Below are 17,319 nucleotides of genomic sequence, written 5' to 3' on the forward strand. Positions count from 1 at the left end.
AAATCCATGGAAAATGGAACATGGTGGTGTTACCAAACCCTGCTGATCCCATGGAAAATGGAATGTGATGTTACCAAAATCCCACTGATCCCATGGAAAATGGAACGTGGTGGTGTTACCAAACCCTGCTGATCCCATGGAAAATGGAACGCGGTGTTACCAAACCCCTACGGATCCCATGGAAAATGGAACGCGGTGTTACCAAACCCTTGCCGATCCCAAAACACCCGCTGGGTCGTGCTGAGCCCTTGGAGAACCTGGAGACCTCGACCGCGAATTCCTCCCGCCACAATCCCAAGATTCGGACCCCAGAATTTAAAATGCTTTTTAAAGTCACTCCCCGCAGCCCGACCCGCGTCGTTATTCCCGTTTATTTCAGTAACGGCTCACATCTTGTTTTTCCAGGGATCACGGCAGGGGGAACCCATGGAAGCGTCAGCGCAAAGCGAAGGCAAAAATCAGGTTTTGAAAGGCAGCTGATGAGTTTGAGTCCGGCTGGAAACCGGGAGAAACAGAAATAAAAACTTCTCCGGGTCCTGCTCCTAGGAAATCTGGCGCTGGATTTCAGTAATCGACCGCAGGCAGGCAAATGTTGCGCACAAATTCCTCGTACTTGATGGTCCCGTTGGGCCCGACTCTGGCTTCCTTCAGCAGGTCATCCACTGGAAAACGGGAAAAGGTCCTGAGGATGGGATCCTGGGGGTGCTCAGAGGAAAGCAGCACTGCAGGGTTTGGGGAATTCCTGTTGGGAATCGCCTCCGGGGTCAGGTGAGCGTTTCAAACTCCCGTCAGTCAGCGCTTGGGGTTTTAATTCCCGGTGAAATTCGCTGGGGCGGGGATGTGAGTCCACAAGAAGGGGGGAAATATTCACGGAATTTTAATCCGAGCGGGATTTTGGGGGGTTTGTGGTGCCCCTCGGAGCCGAATTCCCAAAAAAAAAAACGGGAGGGGTTTGGGGGTTCTGCCTGGTTTTGCTTTGGTGTCTCCTGCTGGGACCGGCACTCCCAAATCCCAGAAAGGAGAAGGGAAAAGGGGAAGGGAAAAGGGGAAGGGAAAAGGGGAAGGGAAAAGGGGAAGGGAAAAGGGGAAGGGAAAAGGGGAAGGGAAGGGAAGGGAAGGGAGAGGGGAAAGAGGGAGGAAGGAAGGGAAAAAAGAGAAGGAGAAGGGAGGAGAGGAAAGGAATGGAGAAAGGAAAGGGCAAGGAAGGGAAAGGAAAAAAGAGGAGAAAGGAAAGGGAAAGGAGAAAGGAAAGGGAAAAGGAAAAGAGGATTTGATCCCGGTGGGAATCGCAGACCTTCCTCCTCGGAGAGTTTCTCGCCCAGGCGGGTGAGCTTGGCGCGGAGCTCGGGCACGGCGATGACGCCGCGGCCGTGCCGGTCCATCATGGCCAGCGCCCGCAGGATCTCCCGCTCCGGCTCCTCCTGCTTCATCTGCCTGTACATGATGGTCAGGAAGGTGGAGAAATCCAGCTCCGCGTTCCCGTCTGGAAAAGGGAATGGGAATTCCTCTGGGAATGGCTCCGTTTGGAGCCAGGATCGAACATCTCCCCCCCCCTCCTCCTCCTCCTCCTCACCCAGATCCTTTCCTGGGCTTTCTTCTCCCTTCCCTGGGATTTCCTGGGGAGGTTTTTCCTCATTGGAAAAGGGGAATTTTCCTGCTGTGGAAAAGGGGAATTTCCCCGGGGAGTTTTTTCCTGCTGTGGAAAATGTGAATTTCCCTGGCTCTTTTTTCCCTGGTGTGGAAAAGGGGAATTCTCCTGACTGTGTTTTCCCTGCTGTGGAAAATGTGAATTTTCCCGGTCCTGTTTTTCCTGGTGTGGAAAAGGGGAAACTTCCTGGAGAGGTTGAAAAGGGGAATTTTTTCCTGCTGTGGAAGAAGTTAATTTCCCTGGGGAATTTTTCCGTGCTGTGGAAAATGTGAATTTTCCCGGTCCAGTTTTCCCTTTGTGGAAACACCAGACGCCCTCTGGGTCGTGCTGAGCCCTCGGAGAACCTGGAGACCTCCACCACGAGTTCCTCCCGCCACAATCCCAAGATTCCAAACGCTTTTAAATATTAAATCATCAATACTCTTATTAATACCATTAATTCCCTCCTCCCTGACCTTGGGCTTTCCTGTCCCTGTCCCTGATCTGGATCAGGACACGTCACATCTGGGGTTTTTTTTTTCTCCTAAAACCCCATTTTATAACTTTTTGTTAATTTCTTGCTCCGAACTTGGATCCTGAATTTTTAATCCTCCCCCTTGACCTGATCTCACAATTCCTCGGGGTTTTGTGTTTTCTTTTTCCTCCAGATCCTCAGATGAACATTTTTTTTTGTGCTCTCCTTCCTCTCTCGGTCGGCCTGGGCAGTCTCCCACCCTCCAAAATCCAGATTAAAATGTTTGTCTCCTTTTTTTTTAGTGATTTTAAGGGGTTTTTTGGATTTTATTGGGGCTGTTGTGACCCCTGGGCTGGATTTAACCCCTCCAAATCCAGATTAAAATGTTTGTCTCTGCTTTTTGGGGGAATTTTAAGGGTTTTTTGGGATTTCAAGGGTTTTTTGGGATTTTATTGGCGCCGTTGTGACCCCTGGGCTGGATTTAACCCCTCCAAATCCAGATTAAAATGTTTGTCTCCATTTTTGAGGGAAATGTTAAGTTTTGGGGGGGGATTTTAAGGGTTTTTTTTTTTGGATTTTATTGGCACTGTTGTGATCCCTGGGCTGGATTTAACCCCTCCAAATCCAGATTAAGATGTTTGTCTCCATTTTGGGGGGAAATTTTAGGTTTTTGGGGGGATTTTAAGGGTTTTTTTTTTTGGATTTTATTGGCACTGTTGTGATCCCTGCGCTGGATTTAACCCCTCCAAATCCAGATTAAGATGTTTGTCTCCATTTTTGAGGGAAATGTTAAGTTTTTGGGGTGATTTTAAGGGTTTTTTGGGGATTTTATTGGCACTGTTGTGACCCCTGGGCTGGATTTAACCCCTCCAAATCCAGATTAAAATGTTTGTCTCCATTTTGGGGGGAAATTTTAGGTTTTGGGGGGGATTTTAAGGGTTTTTTTGGATTTTATTGGCGCCGTTGTGACCCCTGGGCTGGATTTAACCCCTCCAAATCCAGATTAAGATGTTTGTCTCCATTTTTGAGGGAAATGTTAAGTTTTTGGGGGGATTTTAAGGGTTTTTTTGGGGATTTTATTTGCGCCGTTGTGATCCCTGCGCTGGATTTAACCCCTCCCAACAGCTCCTGGTGGCTGCTCCCTCCGGGCCGTGCCTGGAGCATCCCGACCCCAGGAAAAAAAAGGGAATTTTTCCCCGCGCTCGGCGTTTTCCCGCGGCGGTTTTGGGCGGCTCACCGATGCCGTGCAGCTGCAGGTGCCTGTGCACCTCTCCCGGCGTGGGGCTGACCCCCAGGCTCCTCATCACCGCCAGCAGCTCCGAGCCCTGGATCTTCCCCTTCCGCCTCTTGTCGTACAGCGAGAAACATTCCTTGAACTCTAATTAAAATTGAAATTAAAAAAAAACAACAAAAAACAACCCGAGAGCGGCCCTGAGAGATCCCCTCGGGCCTGGAAGGATTCCAGCCGGGAGCCGGGTGTCGCCTTTCCGGGAGGGTGATGGGCGCCGGGGAATTAATTAAAGGGTAATTAAAGCCCTGAGCGGCGTTAATTGGGGCGCTCCAGCCTGAGGAAGCGCGGCCGGGACGGGACGGGGGGAAAGGGCTGGGAAAGGGAAGGGGTGGTTTAAAAAGGGATTTTTGTGCCTCGGAGGGGTGGAGGATGATGGAAATGGAGGATGATGGAGGTGGAGGAGGATGAATGTGGAGGATCTTGGAAATGGAGGATGATGGAAGTGGAGGATGCTGGAAATGGAGGATGATGGAGGTGGAGGATCTTGGAAATGGAGGATGATGAAGGTGGAGGATGATGGAATTGGAGGATGATGAAGGTGGAGGATCTTGGAAATGGAGGATGATGAAGGTGGAGGATCTTGGAAATGAAGGATGATGGAAATGGAGGATGATGAAGGTGGAGGATGATGGAATTGGAGGATGATGAAGGTGGAGGATGCTGGAAATGGAGGATGATGAAGGTGGAGGATGTTGGAAATGGAGGATGATGGAAATGGAGGATGCTGGAGGTGGAGGATGTTGGAAATGGAGGATGATGGAAATGGAGGATGATGGAAGTGGAATATTTTGGACGGGGAGGGTTTTTGAAAATTGACGTTTTGGAGGTGGAGGATGATGGAGACGGAGAACTTTGAAAACTGAGGATTCTGGAGGTGGAGGGTGGTGGAGGATGCTGGAAATGGAGGATGTTGGAGGTGGAGGATTTTGAAAGTGGAAGATTTTAGGGAAGGGAAGGGAAGGGAAGGGAAGGGAAGGGAAGGGAAGGAGGAAAAGAGGATTTTCTTCCGCCCCCTCGCTCTCTTTTCCAGCAGCCCAGCGCGGCTCGCAGCTGACCCAGATACGGCCGGAGCTCGGCGCTCCCGGCTCGCTCCTGCTCCCGCCGGGCTCGGGGCCATCCGCTGTCCCTGTCCCTCTGTCCCCAGCCCTCGCTGCCGGGGGTGTCCCAAGGGTGTCCCGGGGTGTCCTGGGGCTGCTTCCTCCTCCTCCTCCTCCTCTTCCTCCTCCTCCTCCCCTCTCCAAATCCCCCGCGGAGGCGCAGCTCGTCAGATTCGCAATAACGCTCTCATTAACGCGCTCATTAACGCTCTCATTAATGAATGCCCTTATTTCAGCTTCCTCCGCTCATTCCCGGGGCAATCCCAGCCCGGCTCCCCTTTCCCCAGGGTGGCGGCTCGCGGTGGGAATTTGGATCCCCTGCGCTGCTTCCTCCTCCTCCTTCCTCCTCCTCCCTTCTCCTTCCTCCTCCTCCTCCTCCTCCTCCTGTGGGATCGCTCTCCGCCGCTCCCGTCGCAATCGCTGCTCCCGCGACTTCCAAAACGCTGGAATTTCCCTGGAGCATTCCCCCTTTTTCCCAGCCGGGGAGGAGCGGCACGGAGGTACAACGAGCCCCGGAACTCTTCCGAGCGGGGAAACTCCGAGTTTTTTGGGGGGGTTTTTTGGTGTTGTTTTTTTTTTTTTAAATAGAAAATCCAAATTGGATCTCGCTAATTAACCCCCGGAGCAGAACAAACCCGCACCTACCGTTAATTTGATCTTGGGACAGAAACTTCGCCTGCAGCGGGAAGGGAGAGAAAAGAGGAGAGAGAAGAAAATAATAATAATAATAGTAGTAATAATAATAATAATAATAATAATAATAATAATAATAATAATAAACCAAAAAAAACCAAAAAAAACACCCGCTTTAAAACCCGCCTTCGTGGCGCGGAGCCGCGGTGGGCAGCGCGTCTCTCACCATGGTTTTGGGGTGAATCCGCGCAGTTTCGGGCGCGGGCGGGAGCGGAGGCGCCGCTGCCTCTCCCGCGGGCGGCTCGGGGCAAAGTGCGGCGGAGCTGTAATAAAACCCCGCTGCCATGGCTACGGAGCTGAGCCCGCCCGATCCCGGGAAACGCGATTATCCCGCGCCCGGACGGGGCCTCGGCCGCCAGCGGACCGGGATCTGGGGCGGTTTGTGGGGAATCGGTCATCTTTGTGAGGGCTGGAGGTGATGGGGAGCAGAGACCGCCGGAGTTCATCCCCCGTCCGATGGATTTTGGGGTTGTTTTAGGATGAATTTGCCCCTTTTGAGAGAGCTGAAGGTGATGGGGAACAGAGATCCCTGGAATTCACCCCCTGTCCGATGGATTTTGGGGTTGTTTTAGGGTGAATTTGCCCATTTTGTGAGAGCTGAAGGTGATGGGGAACAGAGATCCCTGGAATTCACCCCCTGTCCGATGGATTTTGTGGTTGTTTATGGGGAATTTGCCCTTTTTGTGAGAGCTGAAGGTGATGGGGAACAGAGATCCCTGGAATTCACCCCCTGTCCGATGGATTTTGGGGTTGTTTTAGGGTGAATTTGCCCTTTTTGTGAGAGCTGAAGGTGATGGGGAAGAGAGATCCCCGGAATTCGCCCCCTGTCCGATGGATTTTGGGGACTTTTATGGGGAATTTTGTGGAATTCTCATCTCTGACTGAGAGCTGAAGGTGCTGGGGTGCAGATCCTTGGAATTCAGCCCCTGCCCGATGGATTTGGAGGACTTTTATGGGGAATTTTGTGGAATTCTCATCTCTGACTGAGAGCTGAAGGTGATGGCTCACAGATCTCAGGAGTTCCTCCTGCCTGATGGATTTTTGGGTTGTTTACGGGGAATTTGCCCTTTTTGAGAGAGCTGAAGGTGATGGGGAACAGACACCAGGAATTCGCACCCTGCCCGATGGATTTTGGGGCCTTTTATGGGGAATTTTGAGGAATTCTCATCTCTGACTGAGAGCTGAAGGTGATGGCTCACAGATCTCAGGAGTTCGCCCCCTGTCCGATGGATTTTGGGGTTGTTTTAGGGTGAATTTGCCCTTTTTGTGAGAGCTGAAGGTGATGGGGAACAGAGATCCCTGGAATTCACCCCCTGTCTGATGGATTTTGGAGCCTTTTATGGGGAATTTTGAGGAATTCTCATCTCTGACTGAGAGCTGAAGGTGATGGCTCACAGATCTCAGGGGTTCCTCCCTGTCTGATGGATTTTGGAGCCTTTCATGGGGAATTTTGAGGAATTCTCATGTATGACTGAGAGCCGAAGGTGCTGGGGCGCAGATCCCTGGAATTCGCCCTGTGCCTGATGGATTTTCTGGAGTTCCCCCCATAGCTGATGGATTTTGGGGTTGTTTTATGAGGAATTTCCCTTTTGTGAGAGCTGAAGGTGCTGGTGCACAGATCCCTGGAATTCTTTGGAATTCACCCCCTGTCCGATGGATTTTGGGGCTGTTTTATGGAGAATTTGTCCTTTTGTGAGAGCTGAAGGTGCCAGGGCACAGAAACCCCTGGAATTCACCCCGTGCCTGACGGATTTTGGGCCATTTTTTGGGAATTCTGAGGAATTCCCATGTCTGAGTGATGTGCTGGGTCTCAGATCCCTGGAATTCCTCCCCTCCCTGACGGATTTTCTGGAACTCCTCCCCTGCCTGATGGATTTTCTGGAATTCCTCCCCTGCCTGATGGATTTTGGGTTGTTTTAGGGAATTCTGATGAATTCCCATGTCTGAGTGAGGTGCTGGTGCACAGATCCCTGGAATTCCTCCCCTCCCTGACGGATTTTCTGGAACTCCTCCCCTGCCTGATGGATTTTCTGGAACTCCTCCCCTGCCTGATGGATTTTGGGTTGTTTTAGGGAATTCTGATGAATTCCCATGTCTCAGTGAGGTGCTGGTGCACAGATCCCTGGAATTCCTCCCCTGCCTGATGGATTTTCTGGAATTCCTCCCCTGCCTGACGGATTTTGGGGCCATTTTTGGGGAATTCTGAGGAATTCCCATGTCTGAGTGAGGTGCTGGGTCAGATCCCTGGAATTCCTCCCCTCCCTGACGGATTTTCTGGAACTCCTCCCCTGCCTGATGGATTTTCTGGAATTCCTCCCCTGCCTGATGGATTTTGGGTTGTTTTAGGGAATTCTGATGAATTCCCATGTCTCAGTGAGGTGCTGGTGCACAGATCCCTGGAATTCCTCCCCTCCCTGACGGATTTTCTGGAATTCTCCCCCACCTGACAGTTTTCGGGGCCGTTTCACGCCGAATTCCCACACCTCCCTGAGCACGAACCAAACCAATCCCAACCACCTGGAAATCACCACGCCGCCGCCGCCGCTCGCCAATTTATTCCGGACGCACGGACCTGGGTTACAAAAACCAGAACTCCCGTCTCTCCGTCCGTTTTCTCCCCTTTCCCCGCCGTTTTCCCTCCCCTCAGCGCGACGCGCGCGGGCCGCCCACGTGCAGGCTGTAGAAGGCCCAGGGCTCGGGGACGTAGATCACCCCGGGGTATTTTTTCCGGAGGGTGGGATCGTTCCAGAGCCAGCCCACCCAGGCGGCGATGAGGAGGAGGGCGAGGAGGAAGGAGTGCAGGAGGAAGAGGCCGTTGCTGTCCAGCGCCAGCCCCTGGCGCCGCTGGCGCAGCACCAGCGCCGTCATGGCGAAGAAGGTGAAGAGGAAGAGGAGGAAGATCTGGCCCTCGGTCACCAGGTACCTGCGGGGGAACGCCCGTGAGCACGGAGAAGAGCCCGGGATTTGGGAATGCCCGTGAGCACGGAGGGGAGTCCGGGATTTGGGAACGCCCGTGAGCAGGGAGAAGAGTCCGGGATTTGGGAACGCCCGTGAGCACAGAGGGGAGTCCGGGATTTGGGATCAGAGGTGAGCACAGAGGGGATTCCGGGATTTGGGATCAGAGGTGAGCCCGGGGAGGAGTCCAGGATTTGGGGTGCAGTGCTGAGCCCAGGAGTGCAGGGAGAGCAATCCCAGATTTGGGATCAGTGGGAATCCTGGGATTGCAGGGAGAGAATTCTCAGATTTGGGATCAGTGGTGAGCACGGAAGTGCATCCCCAGATTTTCTGGGATCAGTGCTGATCCTGGGATTGCAGAGAGCATTCCCAGATTTGAGATCATTGGTGACCCTGGGAATGAAAGGAGAGCATTCCCAGATTTGGGATCAGTGCTGATCCTGGGATTGCAGAGATCATTCCCAGCTTTCCTGGGACCACCGCTGATCCTGGGAATTCAGGGAGAGCATTCCCAGATTTTCTGGGATCAGTGGGAATCCCAGGAGTGCAGGGAGAGCATTCCCAGACTTGGGATCACCACTTATCCCAGGACTGCAGAGAGCATTCCCAGATTTTACGGCACCAACACTGATCCCAGGAATTCAGGGCGAGCATTCCCAGCTTTCCTGGGATCACCGCTGATCCCGGGAATTCAGGGCGAGCATTCCCGGATTTGGGATCACCGCTGATCCCGGGAATTCAGGGCGAGCATTCCCGGATTTGGGATCACTGCTGATCCCGGGAACTCAGGGCGAGCATTCCCGGATTTGGGATCACTGCTGATCCCGGGAACTCAGGGCGAGCATTCCCAGCTTTCCTGGGACCAGCGCCACCCCCGGAGCTGTCCCGGCTTCCCGGGATCCGATTCCCACGAGGTCCAGTTTGATTTTTCCAGCCCCGGGGAGCGCTGGGGACAGGAGACGCTCTTCCCGAGGAATTCCCGGAGCATTCCCAGGGAATTCCCGGGGCACTCACCAGTAGTAGAGGCTGCTGGGTCCCACCAGGAGCAGGGCGGCCGGGGGCATCCCGATCCCGCTCCCGATCCCGCTCCGCTCCGCCGCGGGCGTGAAGCAGCCGGTGAAGTAAATGAAGAGGATCAGGAAAAACGGGATGTACCTGCAGGAGCCAGCCATTCCCAGAACATGGAAAAGGGCATCGGGGCCACTCCCCCCCCCAAAAAAAAAAAGGGAGCTGCTCCCGAGGGATTCCCTGCGGGGAGAATTCCTGACGCAGCCACCGGAGCAGGGATCGGAATTCCCGACATCCCCGGGCAGGAAAAAAAAAACCCCCAACGTGCCCGGAGCAATTCCAGCACGGCAGAATTCCCAAAAAACATCTGGGGAAGGGAAGGGAAGGGAAGGGAAGGGAAGGGAAGGGAAGGGAAGGGAAGGGAAGGGAAGGGAAGGGAAGGGAAGGGAAGGGAAGGGAAGGGAAGGGAAGGGAAGGGAAGGGAAGGGGAAAGGAGAAATTCCCTTCCCAGCACTCCGGGAATCCCGAAGTGGCCAGGAGAGAATTCCCAGCGCTCCGGGAGCGGCTCCAGGCCCTGCTGGGGTTGGGGCGTTTGTTTGGGGTGTTTGTGTGTTTGGGGTGTTTGGGTTTTTGTTTGGGTTTTTGTCTGTGTTTTTGGGTGTTGTGTGTTCAGGGTGTTTGTTTGGGTTTTTGTTTGGGGTGTTTGTTGGGGTTTTTGGGGCACAGCTGCGGGTGCTGCCCACCACGAGCCCCCTCCTGCCCACCCCGGGAAGGACGAGCCGGCATCCCAGGAGCGCCACATCCCAAAATCCCAGGAGAGCCACACCCCAAAATCCCTGAGCGCCACATCCCAAAATCCCTGAGCGCCACATCCCAAAATCCCAGGAGAGCCACATCCCAAAGTCCCTGAGCGCCACATCCCAAAATCCCAGGAGAGCCACATCCCAAAATCCCTGAGCGCCACATCCCACAAATCCCCGTGAGCAGAGGGGGTTCCCAGTGCCCCATCCACCCCAATCACCCCATCATCCCCATCCCACAAATCCCAGAGGGAATTCCCGGTGCCAAATCCCCATCCCACAGATCCCAGAGGCGATTCCCAGTGCCAAATCCCCATCCCACAGATCCCAGAGGCGATTCCCAGTGTCCCATCCACCCCAATCCCCCCATTATCCCCATCCCTCAAATCCCAAAGGGAATTCCCTGTGCCAGATCCCCCCAGTCCCGGGGTTGGTTTATCTCCCTTTGGGGTTGGTTTTATCTCCCTTTGGGGTCGGTATTATCCATTTGGGGTCGGTTTTATCCCCTTTGGGGTCGGTTTTATCTCTTTGGGGTCAGTTTTATCCCCTTTGGGGTCGGTTTTATCTCCCTTTGGGGTTGGTTTTATCCCCTTTGGGGTTGGTTTATCTCCCTTTGGGGTTGGTTTTATCTCTTTGGGGTTGGTTTATCTCCCTTTGGGGTTGGTTTTATCCCCTTTGGGGACGGTTTTATCTCTTTGGGGTCGGTTTTATCTCCCTTTGGGCTCGGTTTTATCTCCCTTTGGGGTTGGTTTAATCTCTTTGGGGTCGGTTTTATCTCTTTGGGGTCGGTTTTATCTCATCTCCCTTTGGGGTCGGTTTTATCTCCCTTTGGGGTCAGTTTTATCTCCCTTTGGGCTCGGTTTTATCCCCTTTGGGGTCGGTTTTATCCCCTTTGGGCTCGGTTTTATCCCCTTTGGGCTCGGTTTTATCCCCTTTGGGCTCGGTTTTATCCCCTTTGGGGTCGGTTTTATCTCTTTGGGGTCAGTTTTATCCCCTTTGGGGTTGGTTTTATCCCTTTGGGCTCGGTTTCATCCCCTTTGGGCTCGGTTTTATCCCCTTTGGGGTCGGTTTCATCCCCTCCGGGCTCTGCCTCCCCCCAGATCCATCCCATAACCCCGGAGTCTCACCACATGCAGTGCCCCAGGTACTCGTCGTAGTAATAGAGCAGCTCGAAGGAGTCGATCTGGGCGGGACACGGGAGGAGAATCCCACAAAATCAGCGTCTCCGGGATTATAAACTCGGCTTTGTAGGGCCTGAGCCCAGCCCGGCCCTCGGCGGGGCCAGGGCTGGGATTTATCGTTTATAAATTTAATATTTTATAAACATTCTGCACCCAGCTCAGCCCTCGGCGGGGTCAGGGCTGGGATTTATCATTTATAAATTTAATATTTTATAACCATTCTGCACCCAGCCCGGCCCTCGGAGGGGCCAGGGCTGGGATTTATCATTTATAAATTTAATATTTTATAAACACTTTACACCCAGCTCAGCCCTTACTGGGGTCTCAGGGTTGGGGTTCCTTTATCGTTTATAAATTGTGGGGTTCCTTTATCATTTATAAATTGATATTTTATAAACATTCTGCACCCAGCTCGGCCCTTAGCGGGGGTCAGGGTTGGGGTTCCTTTATAATTTATAAATTGATATTTTAGCAATGTTTGAGCCCATCTCAGCCCTTACCAGGGTCTCGGGTTTGGGGTTCATTTACCATTTATAAATCAATATTTTATCAATATTCCCACCCCTCCTGGGCCGTACCAGGGTCTCAGGTTTGGGGTTCATTTACCATTTATAAATTGACATTTCAGCAACGTTTGAGCCCCTCCCGGGCCATACCAGGGTCTCGGGTCTGAGGTTTGTTAACCATGTATAAATTGATATTTTATCAATATTCCCACCCCTCCGGGCCGTACCAGGGTCTGAGGTTTGGGGTCCATTTACCATTTATAAATTCACATTTTACAGACGTTTCCCACCCCTCTGGGCCATACCAGGGTCTCGGGTCTGAGGTTCGTTAACCATGTATAAATTGATATTTTATCAATATTCCCACCCCTCCCAGGCCGTACCAGGGTCTCGGGTTTGGGGTCCATTTACCATTTATAAATCGGTATTTTACCATGTATAAATTCACATTTTACAGAGGTTTCCCACCCTCCCAGGCTGTACCAGGGTCGGAGGTTTTGGGTCCATTTACCATTTATAAATCGATATTTTATCAATATTCCCACCCCTCCCAGGCCGTACCAGGGTCTCATATTTGGGGTCCATTTACCATTTATAATTTCACATTTTACAGACGTTTCCCACCCCTCCTGGGCCGTACCAGGGTCTCAGGTTTGGGGTCCATTTACCATTTATAAATCGATATTTTACCATGTATAAATTCACATTTTACAGAGGTTTCCCACCCTCCCAGGCCGTACCAGGGTCTCATATTTGGGGTCCATTTACCATGTATAAATTCACATTTTACAGACGTTTCCCCCCCTCCCAGCCCGTACCAGGGTCTCGGGTTTGGGGTCCATTTACCATGTATAAATCGATATTTTACCATGTATAAATTCACATTTTACAGAGGTTTCCCCCCCTCCCAGCCCGTACCAGGGTCTCGGGGCGCAGCGCCCTGATGACGGGGTTCTCCCGCACGGACAGGTGGTGCTGGTAGCCGCTGAAGACGAGCCGGTGGTTGACCGAGTCCCCCACCAGGTGGATGCTGGCGCCCATCACCAGCGTGATGATGCTGACGTAGAGCACGGAGCGCGGCAGCGCCCGCGGGGAGCGCTCGATGAGCTGCGCACGGGGGACAGCGGGGACAGCTGGGACAGCGGGGACACACCCTGGGACAGCTGGGGACAGCTGGGACAGCTGGGGACAGCTGGGGACAGCTGGGGACAGCTGGGGACAGCTGGGGACAGCTGGGGACACGGCCTGGGACAGCTGGGACAGCTGGGGACATCCTGGGGACACAGCCTGGGACAGCTGGGGATACCCTGGGGACAGCTGGGGACAGCTGGGACAGCCTGGGGACAGCTGGGGACACCGCCTGGGACAGCTGGGACAGCTGGGGACACAGCCTGGGACAGCTGGGACAGCTGGGGACACCGCCTGGGACAGCTGGGGACATCCTGAGGGCACCTGAGGGCATCCTGGGGGCACCCTGGGGACAGCTGGGACAGCTGGGGACAGCTGGGGGCATCCTGGGGGCACCCTGGGGACAGCCTGGGACAGCTGGGAACAGCTGGGGACACAGCCTGGGACAGCTGGGGACAGCTGGGAACATCCTGGGACAGCTGGGGACATCCTGGGGACATCCTGGGGGCAGCTGGGGACATCTGGGGACAGCTGGGGACAGCTGGGACAGCTGGGGACATCCTGGGGACATCTGGGGACACACCCTGGGACAGCTGGGGACAGCTGGAGATATCTGGGGACACCCTGGGGACACCTGGGGACAGCTAGGACACATCCTGGGACAGCTGGGGACACCCTGGGGACATCCTGGGGACACCCTGGGGACTCCTGGGGGCACTTGGAAACACTTGGGGACATTTTGAGTCAAATTTGAGTCCATTTTGTGTCCATTTTGGGACTATTTGGGGTCCATTTTGTGACCAGTTTGTGTCCATTTTGGGATTGAGGCATATTCAGGTGCTCTTTAAAAGGTGGCACCACAAATCCTTTAACCTTTTGCTGGCAGGAATTTGGGAATAACCAACATCCTAAAAACCTCTGAAACATCCCAAAACCGGGAACGGGAAAATCCCTGGGTGTTCCCAGGTTTTCCTGACTCCTGGAGCCAGAATTCCAGAGGGAAGGGGGAAATTGAGGCATATTCAGGTGCGCTTTAAAAGGTGGCACCACAAATCCCTCTTAACTCTCCCATGCTGGGAAAAATTCGGGAATAACACCCTAAAAACCTCCGAAACCTCCCAAAACCGGGAACGGGAAAATCCCTGGGCATTCCCAGGTTTTTACCTTGAGCAGCAGGAAGGGGGTGATGACGTTGTAGGCCATGTGGAAATAATCCCCAGCGCTGGGTTTGTTCAGGGGGAACCATTCCAGAGGGAGGATGATCTGGGGAGAGAGGGAAGAGCAGCACGTCCGACACGGCCGGGAAAACGCCGGGATTGCTCGGGAACGCCGGCCTGGACTGCAAGGGGCCAAGCTGGGCAGCTCCTCCTGGGAGCAAACTTCCCAAAAATCTCCCCCTGGAAGTTTTCGCTCCTAGCCCTGCCCTGTGCTGGCCGGTTGTGGATCCAGCGTTTGGGCTCTGATCCCATTCCTGTCTCCCTTTTCCCTGCTTTAATTTCCCTGATCCCATTCCGGTTTCCATTTCTCCTGGTTTAATTTCCCTGATCCCATTCCCATTTCCCTTTTCCCTGGTTTAATTTCTCCGATCCCATTCCCGTTTCCCTTTTTCCTGTTTGTTTTCTCTGATCCCATTCCCGTTTCCCTTTTCCCTCTTTAATTTCCCTGATCCCATTCCCGTTTCCATTTTTCCTGTTTGTTTTCTCTGATCCCATTCCTGTTTCCCATTTCCCTGGTTTAATTTCCCCCATCCCATTCCCGTTTCCCCTTTCCCCCTTTCTTTTCCCCGATCCCATTCCAGTTTCCCATTTCCCTGGTCTGTTTTCCCCAATCCCATTCCCATTTCCCTGGTCTGTTTTCCCCAATCCCATCCCCGTTTCCCTTTTCCCCCTTTCTTTTCCCCAATCCCATTCCCATTTCCCATTTCCCTGGTCTCTTTTCCCCCATCCCATTCCCGTTTCCCTTTTCCCCCTTTCTTTTCTCCCATCCCATTCCCATTTCCCATTTCCCCGGTCTGTTTTTTCCCATCCCATTCCCGTTTCCCTTTTCCCTGGTCTGTTTTCCCCCATCCCATTCCCGTTTCCCCTTTCCCCCCTTTCTTTTCCCCGATCCCATTCTCATTTCCCTGGTCTGTTTTCCCCCATCCCATTTCCCATTTCCCTGGTCTGTTTTCCTCCATCCCATCCCCGTTTCCCTTCTCCCCCTTTCTTTTCCCCCATCCCATCCCCGTTTCCCTTTTCCCCCCTTTCTTTTCCCCGATCCCATTCCCGTTTCCCTTTTCCCCCTTTCTTTTCCCCCATCCCATTCCCTTTCCCCCCTTTCTTTTCCCCCATCCTATTCCCGTTCCCCCCTCTCCAGCTCCGTTCCCCGCCGTCCCGGGGCTCTCCCGTGCCGGGGCTCTCCCGTCCCGCTCCCGCGCTCACCATGGCGATGGGGCGCCCGAAGTCCAGCACCCAGTTCTGCAGGGTGAAGTAGAACCACAGGTCCAGGTGGAAGGGGGCCGCGCCGGGAGCGCCCTGCGCCGCGCCCGCGCCGTGCCTGGGGGGACGCGGGGGCACGGGCAGCGCTGCAGGGCCGGAGCCGCTCTCCCGCCCCCAGCCCGCGCTTCCCCGCCCCTGGAATCCCCTGCCATGCCTCCCTGCCCGGGCTCTCCCCAGCGAGGAGTTAAAACGAGAGGATTTTTAATAATTTTTAACTCCCGGGAGCTGAGCTGAGGGCGAAATCCCTGATGGAATTCCAGCAGCGGGACGCTCTGGATGCGCCACCGCCTCCAGCCCAGCACCCTCCGCAGCCCCGAATGCACCTCCCGAGCTTCTCCTCCCTGCAGGAAAAGCAGGATCCATCCCTCCCCTGGCGCTGGGATCAGCTGGACCAGGCTGGAGCCCATGGAAGCGTCCCTGCCCAGGGAGCGGGAGGATCCCTTCCACCCCAAAACCACTCCGGGGTGAGGATGGGGCAGCCTGGAGGAGCTGGGAATGCTGCGGCTCCCGGGGAGAGGCTGGCAAAGCCGGCACGGGCTGGGAGAAGGGCGGGATGCTCGGGAGAGCCCAGCGGGGGAACCCCGGGGGAGCCTGACCCGGGCATGTCCCGGACCCCGAACCTCGGGATGTCCCGGACCCCGAACCTCGGGATATCCCGGACCCCGAACCTCGGGATGTCCCGGACCCCGAACCTCGGGATATCCCGGACCCCGAACCTCGGGATGTCCCGGACCCGGGGATATCCCGGATCCCGAACCTCGGGATGTCCCGGACCCCGAAACTCGGGATGTCCCGGACCCTGATCCCTGGGATATCCCTGACCCTGACCCCGGGGATGTCCCGGACCCTGATCCCTGGGATATCCCTGACCCTGACCCGGGGATGTCCCAGACCCCGAACCTCGGGATATTCCGAACCCTGACCCTTGGGATATCCCTGACCCTGACCCCGGGATATCCCGGACACCGAACCCAGGGACGTCCCGGACCCTGATCCTTGGGATATCCCGGATCCCGATCCTTGGGATGTCCCGGACCCTGATCCTTGGGATGTCCCTGACCCGGGGATGTCCCTGATCCCAGGGATATCCCTGACCCCGGGGATTTCCCGGACCGTGACTCCGTGGACATCCGAACCCCGCCGCATCCGGGGACGGTACCGGGGAAGGGGCCGAGCTTCTTCTCCCGGCGGGGCTGGACGGGGTGAAGATCCCCGAGGACCATGGGGTGCATTTTCCCCTTCCCGACCCCCCCCGCCCCGCTCCGAGCCCCGGCCGCGCTCACCTGCCCGGGTAGAGCGGCCCGGCGGGCGGGGGCGAGCCCGGGGCCGCCGCGGGGAACGGCCGGCGCCGCACCGAGCCCTGCATCGGCCCGGCCGGGGGCTCCCGGGGCCGCTCCCGGAGCCCAGGCCCGTCCCGCTGCCGATCCCCGCTCCCGGCCGCTCCCGGCCCGGCCCGCGGAGCAGCGGCGGCTGCGCGGGGGCGGCTCCGGGCCCGCCCCGCCGGGGCGGAGACAGCGCCGGGCCTGGGGCATCCATAGCTCCATGGGCTCAGCTCCACAGGCCCGGCTCCACGGGCTCAGCTCCACGGGCTCAGCCCCGCCGGGGCGGAGACAGCGCCGGGCCTGGGGCATCCATAGCTCCATGGGCTCGGCTCCACGGGCTCAGCTCCACGGGCTCAGCTCCACGGACACAGCTCCACGGGCTCAGCCCCGCCGGGGCGGAGACAGCGCCGGGCCTGGGGCATCCATAGCTCCACAGGCCCGGCTCCACGGGCTCAGCTCCACGGACACAGCTCCACGGGCTCAGCTCCACGGGCTCAGCTCCACAGGCCCGGCTCCACGGGCTCAGCCCCGCCGGGGCGGAGACAGCGCCGGGCACGGTGTGTCCATCGCTCCACAGGCCCGGCTCCACGGGCTCAGCTCCACGGGCTCAGCTCCACGGGCTCAGCTCCACGGGCTCAGCTCCCCGGGCCCAGCCCCACGGGCTCGGCTCCACGGGCTCAGCTCCACGGGCTCAGCCCCGCCGGGGCGGAGACAGCGCCGGGCCTGGGGCATCCATAGCTCCACGGACACAGCTCCACG

General features: G+C 55.7%; 1 protein-coding gene across 5 annotated transcripts; it reads right to left on the bottom strand.

The window, feature by feature from the left end:
* Positions 1-217: 217 nt before the first annotated feature.
* LOC120758954 (ceroid-lipofuscinosis neuronal protein 6 homolog) lies at positions 218-16,611 on the bottom strand. 5 transcript variants are annotated; one of them, XM_058422417.1, is made up of 11 exons: positions 16,522-16,611; positions 15,182-15,296; positions 13,926-14,024; positions 12,552-12,690; positions 11,074-11,129; positions 9,153-9,293; positions 7,756-8,106; positions 5,136-5,166; positions 3,340-3,480; positions 1,295-1,483; positions 319-662 (listed from the first exon to the last, which is right to left on the bottom strand). In XM_058422417.1, exons 1-11 carry the CDS (start codon positions 16,602-16,604, stop codon positions 565-567), a joined length of 1,443 nt encoding a protein of 480 aa, XP_058278400.1. In that variant the 5' UTR covers positions 16,605-16,611; the 3' UTR covers positions 319-564. The 5 variants fall into 5 exon arrangements, with proteins under 5 accessions (XP_039933687.1, XP_039933688.1, XP_058278400.1 ...); XM_040077752.2 differs by lacking the exon at positions 16,522-16,611 and having other exon boundaries at positions 329-662; positions 12,552-12,740; positions 15,182-15,293; XM_040077751.2 differs by lacking the exons at positions 319-662; positions 1,295-1,483; positions 3,340-3,480; positions 5,136-5,166 and having other exon boundaries at positions 7,729-8,106; positions 12,552-12,740.
* Between the last annotated feature and the right edge of the window lie 708 nt (positions 16,612-17,319).

Source organism: Hirundo rustica, chromosome 13 (assembly GCF_015227805.2).
Source record: "Hirundo rustica isolate bHirRus1 chromosome 13, bHirRus1.pri.v3, whole genome shotgun sequence".
NCBI lineage: Eukaryota > Metazoa > Chordata > Aves > Passeriformes > Hirundinidae > Hirundo > Hirundo rustica.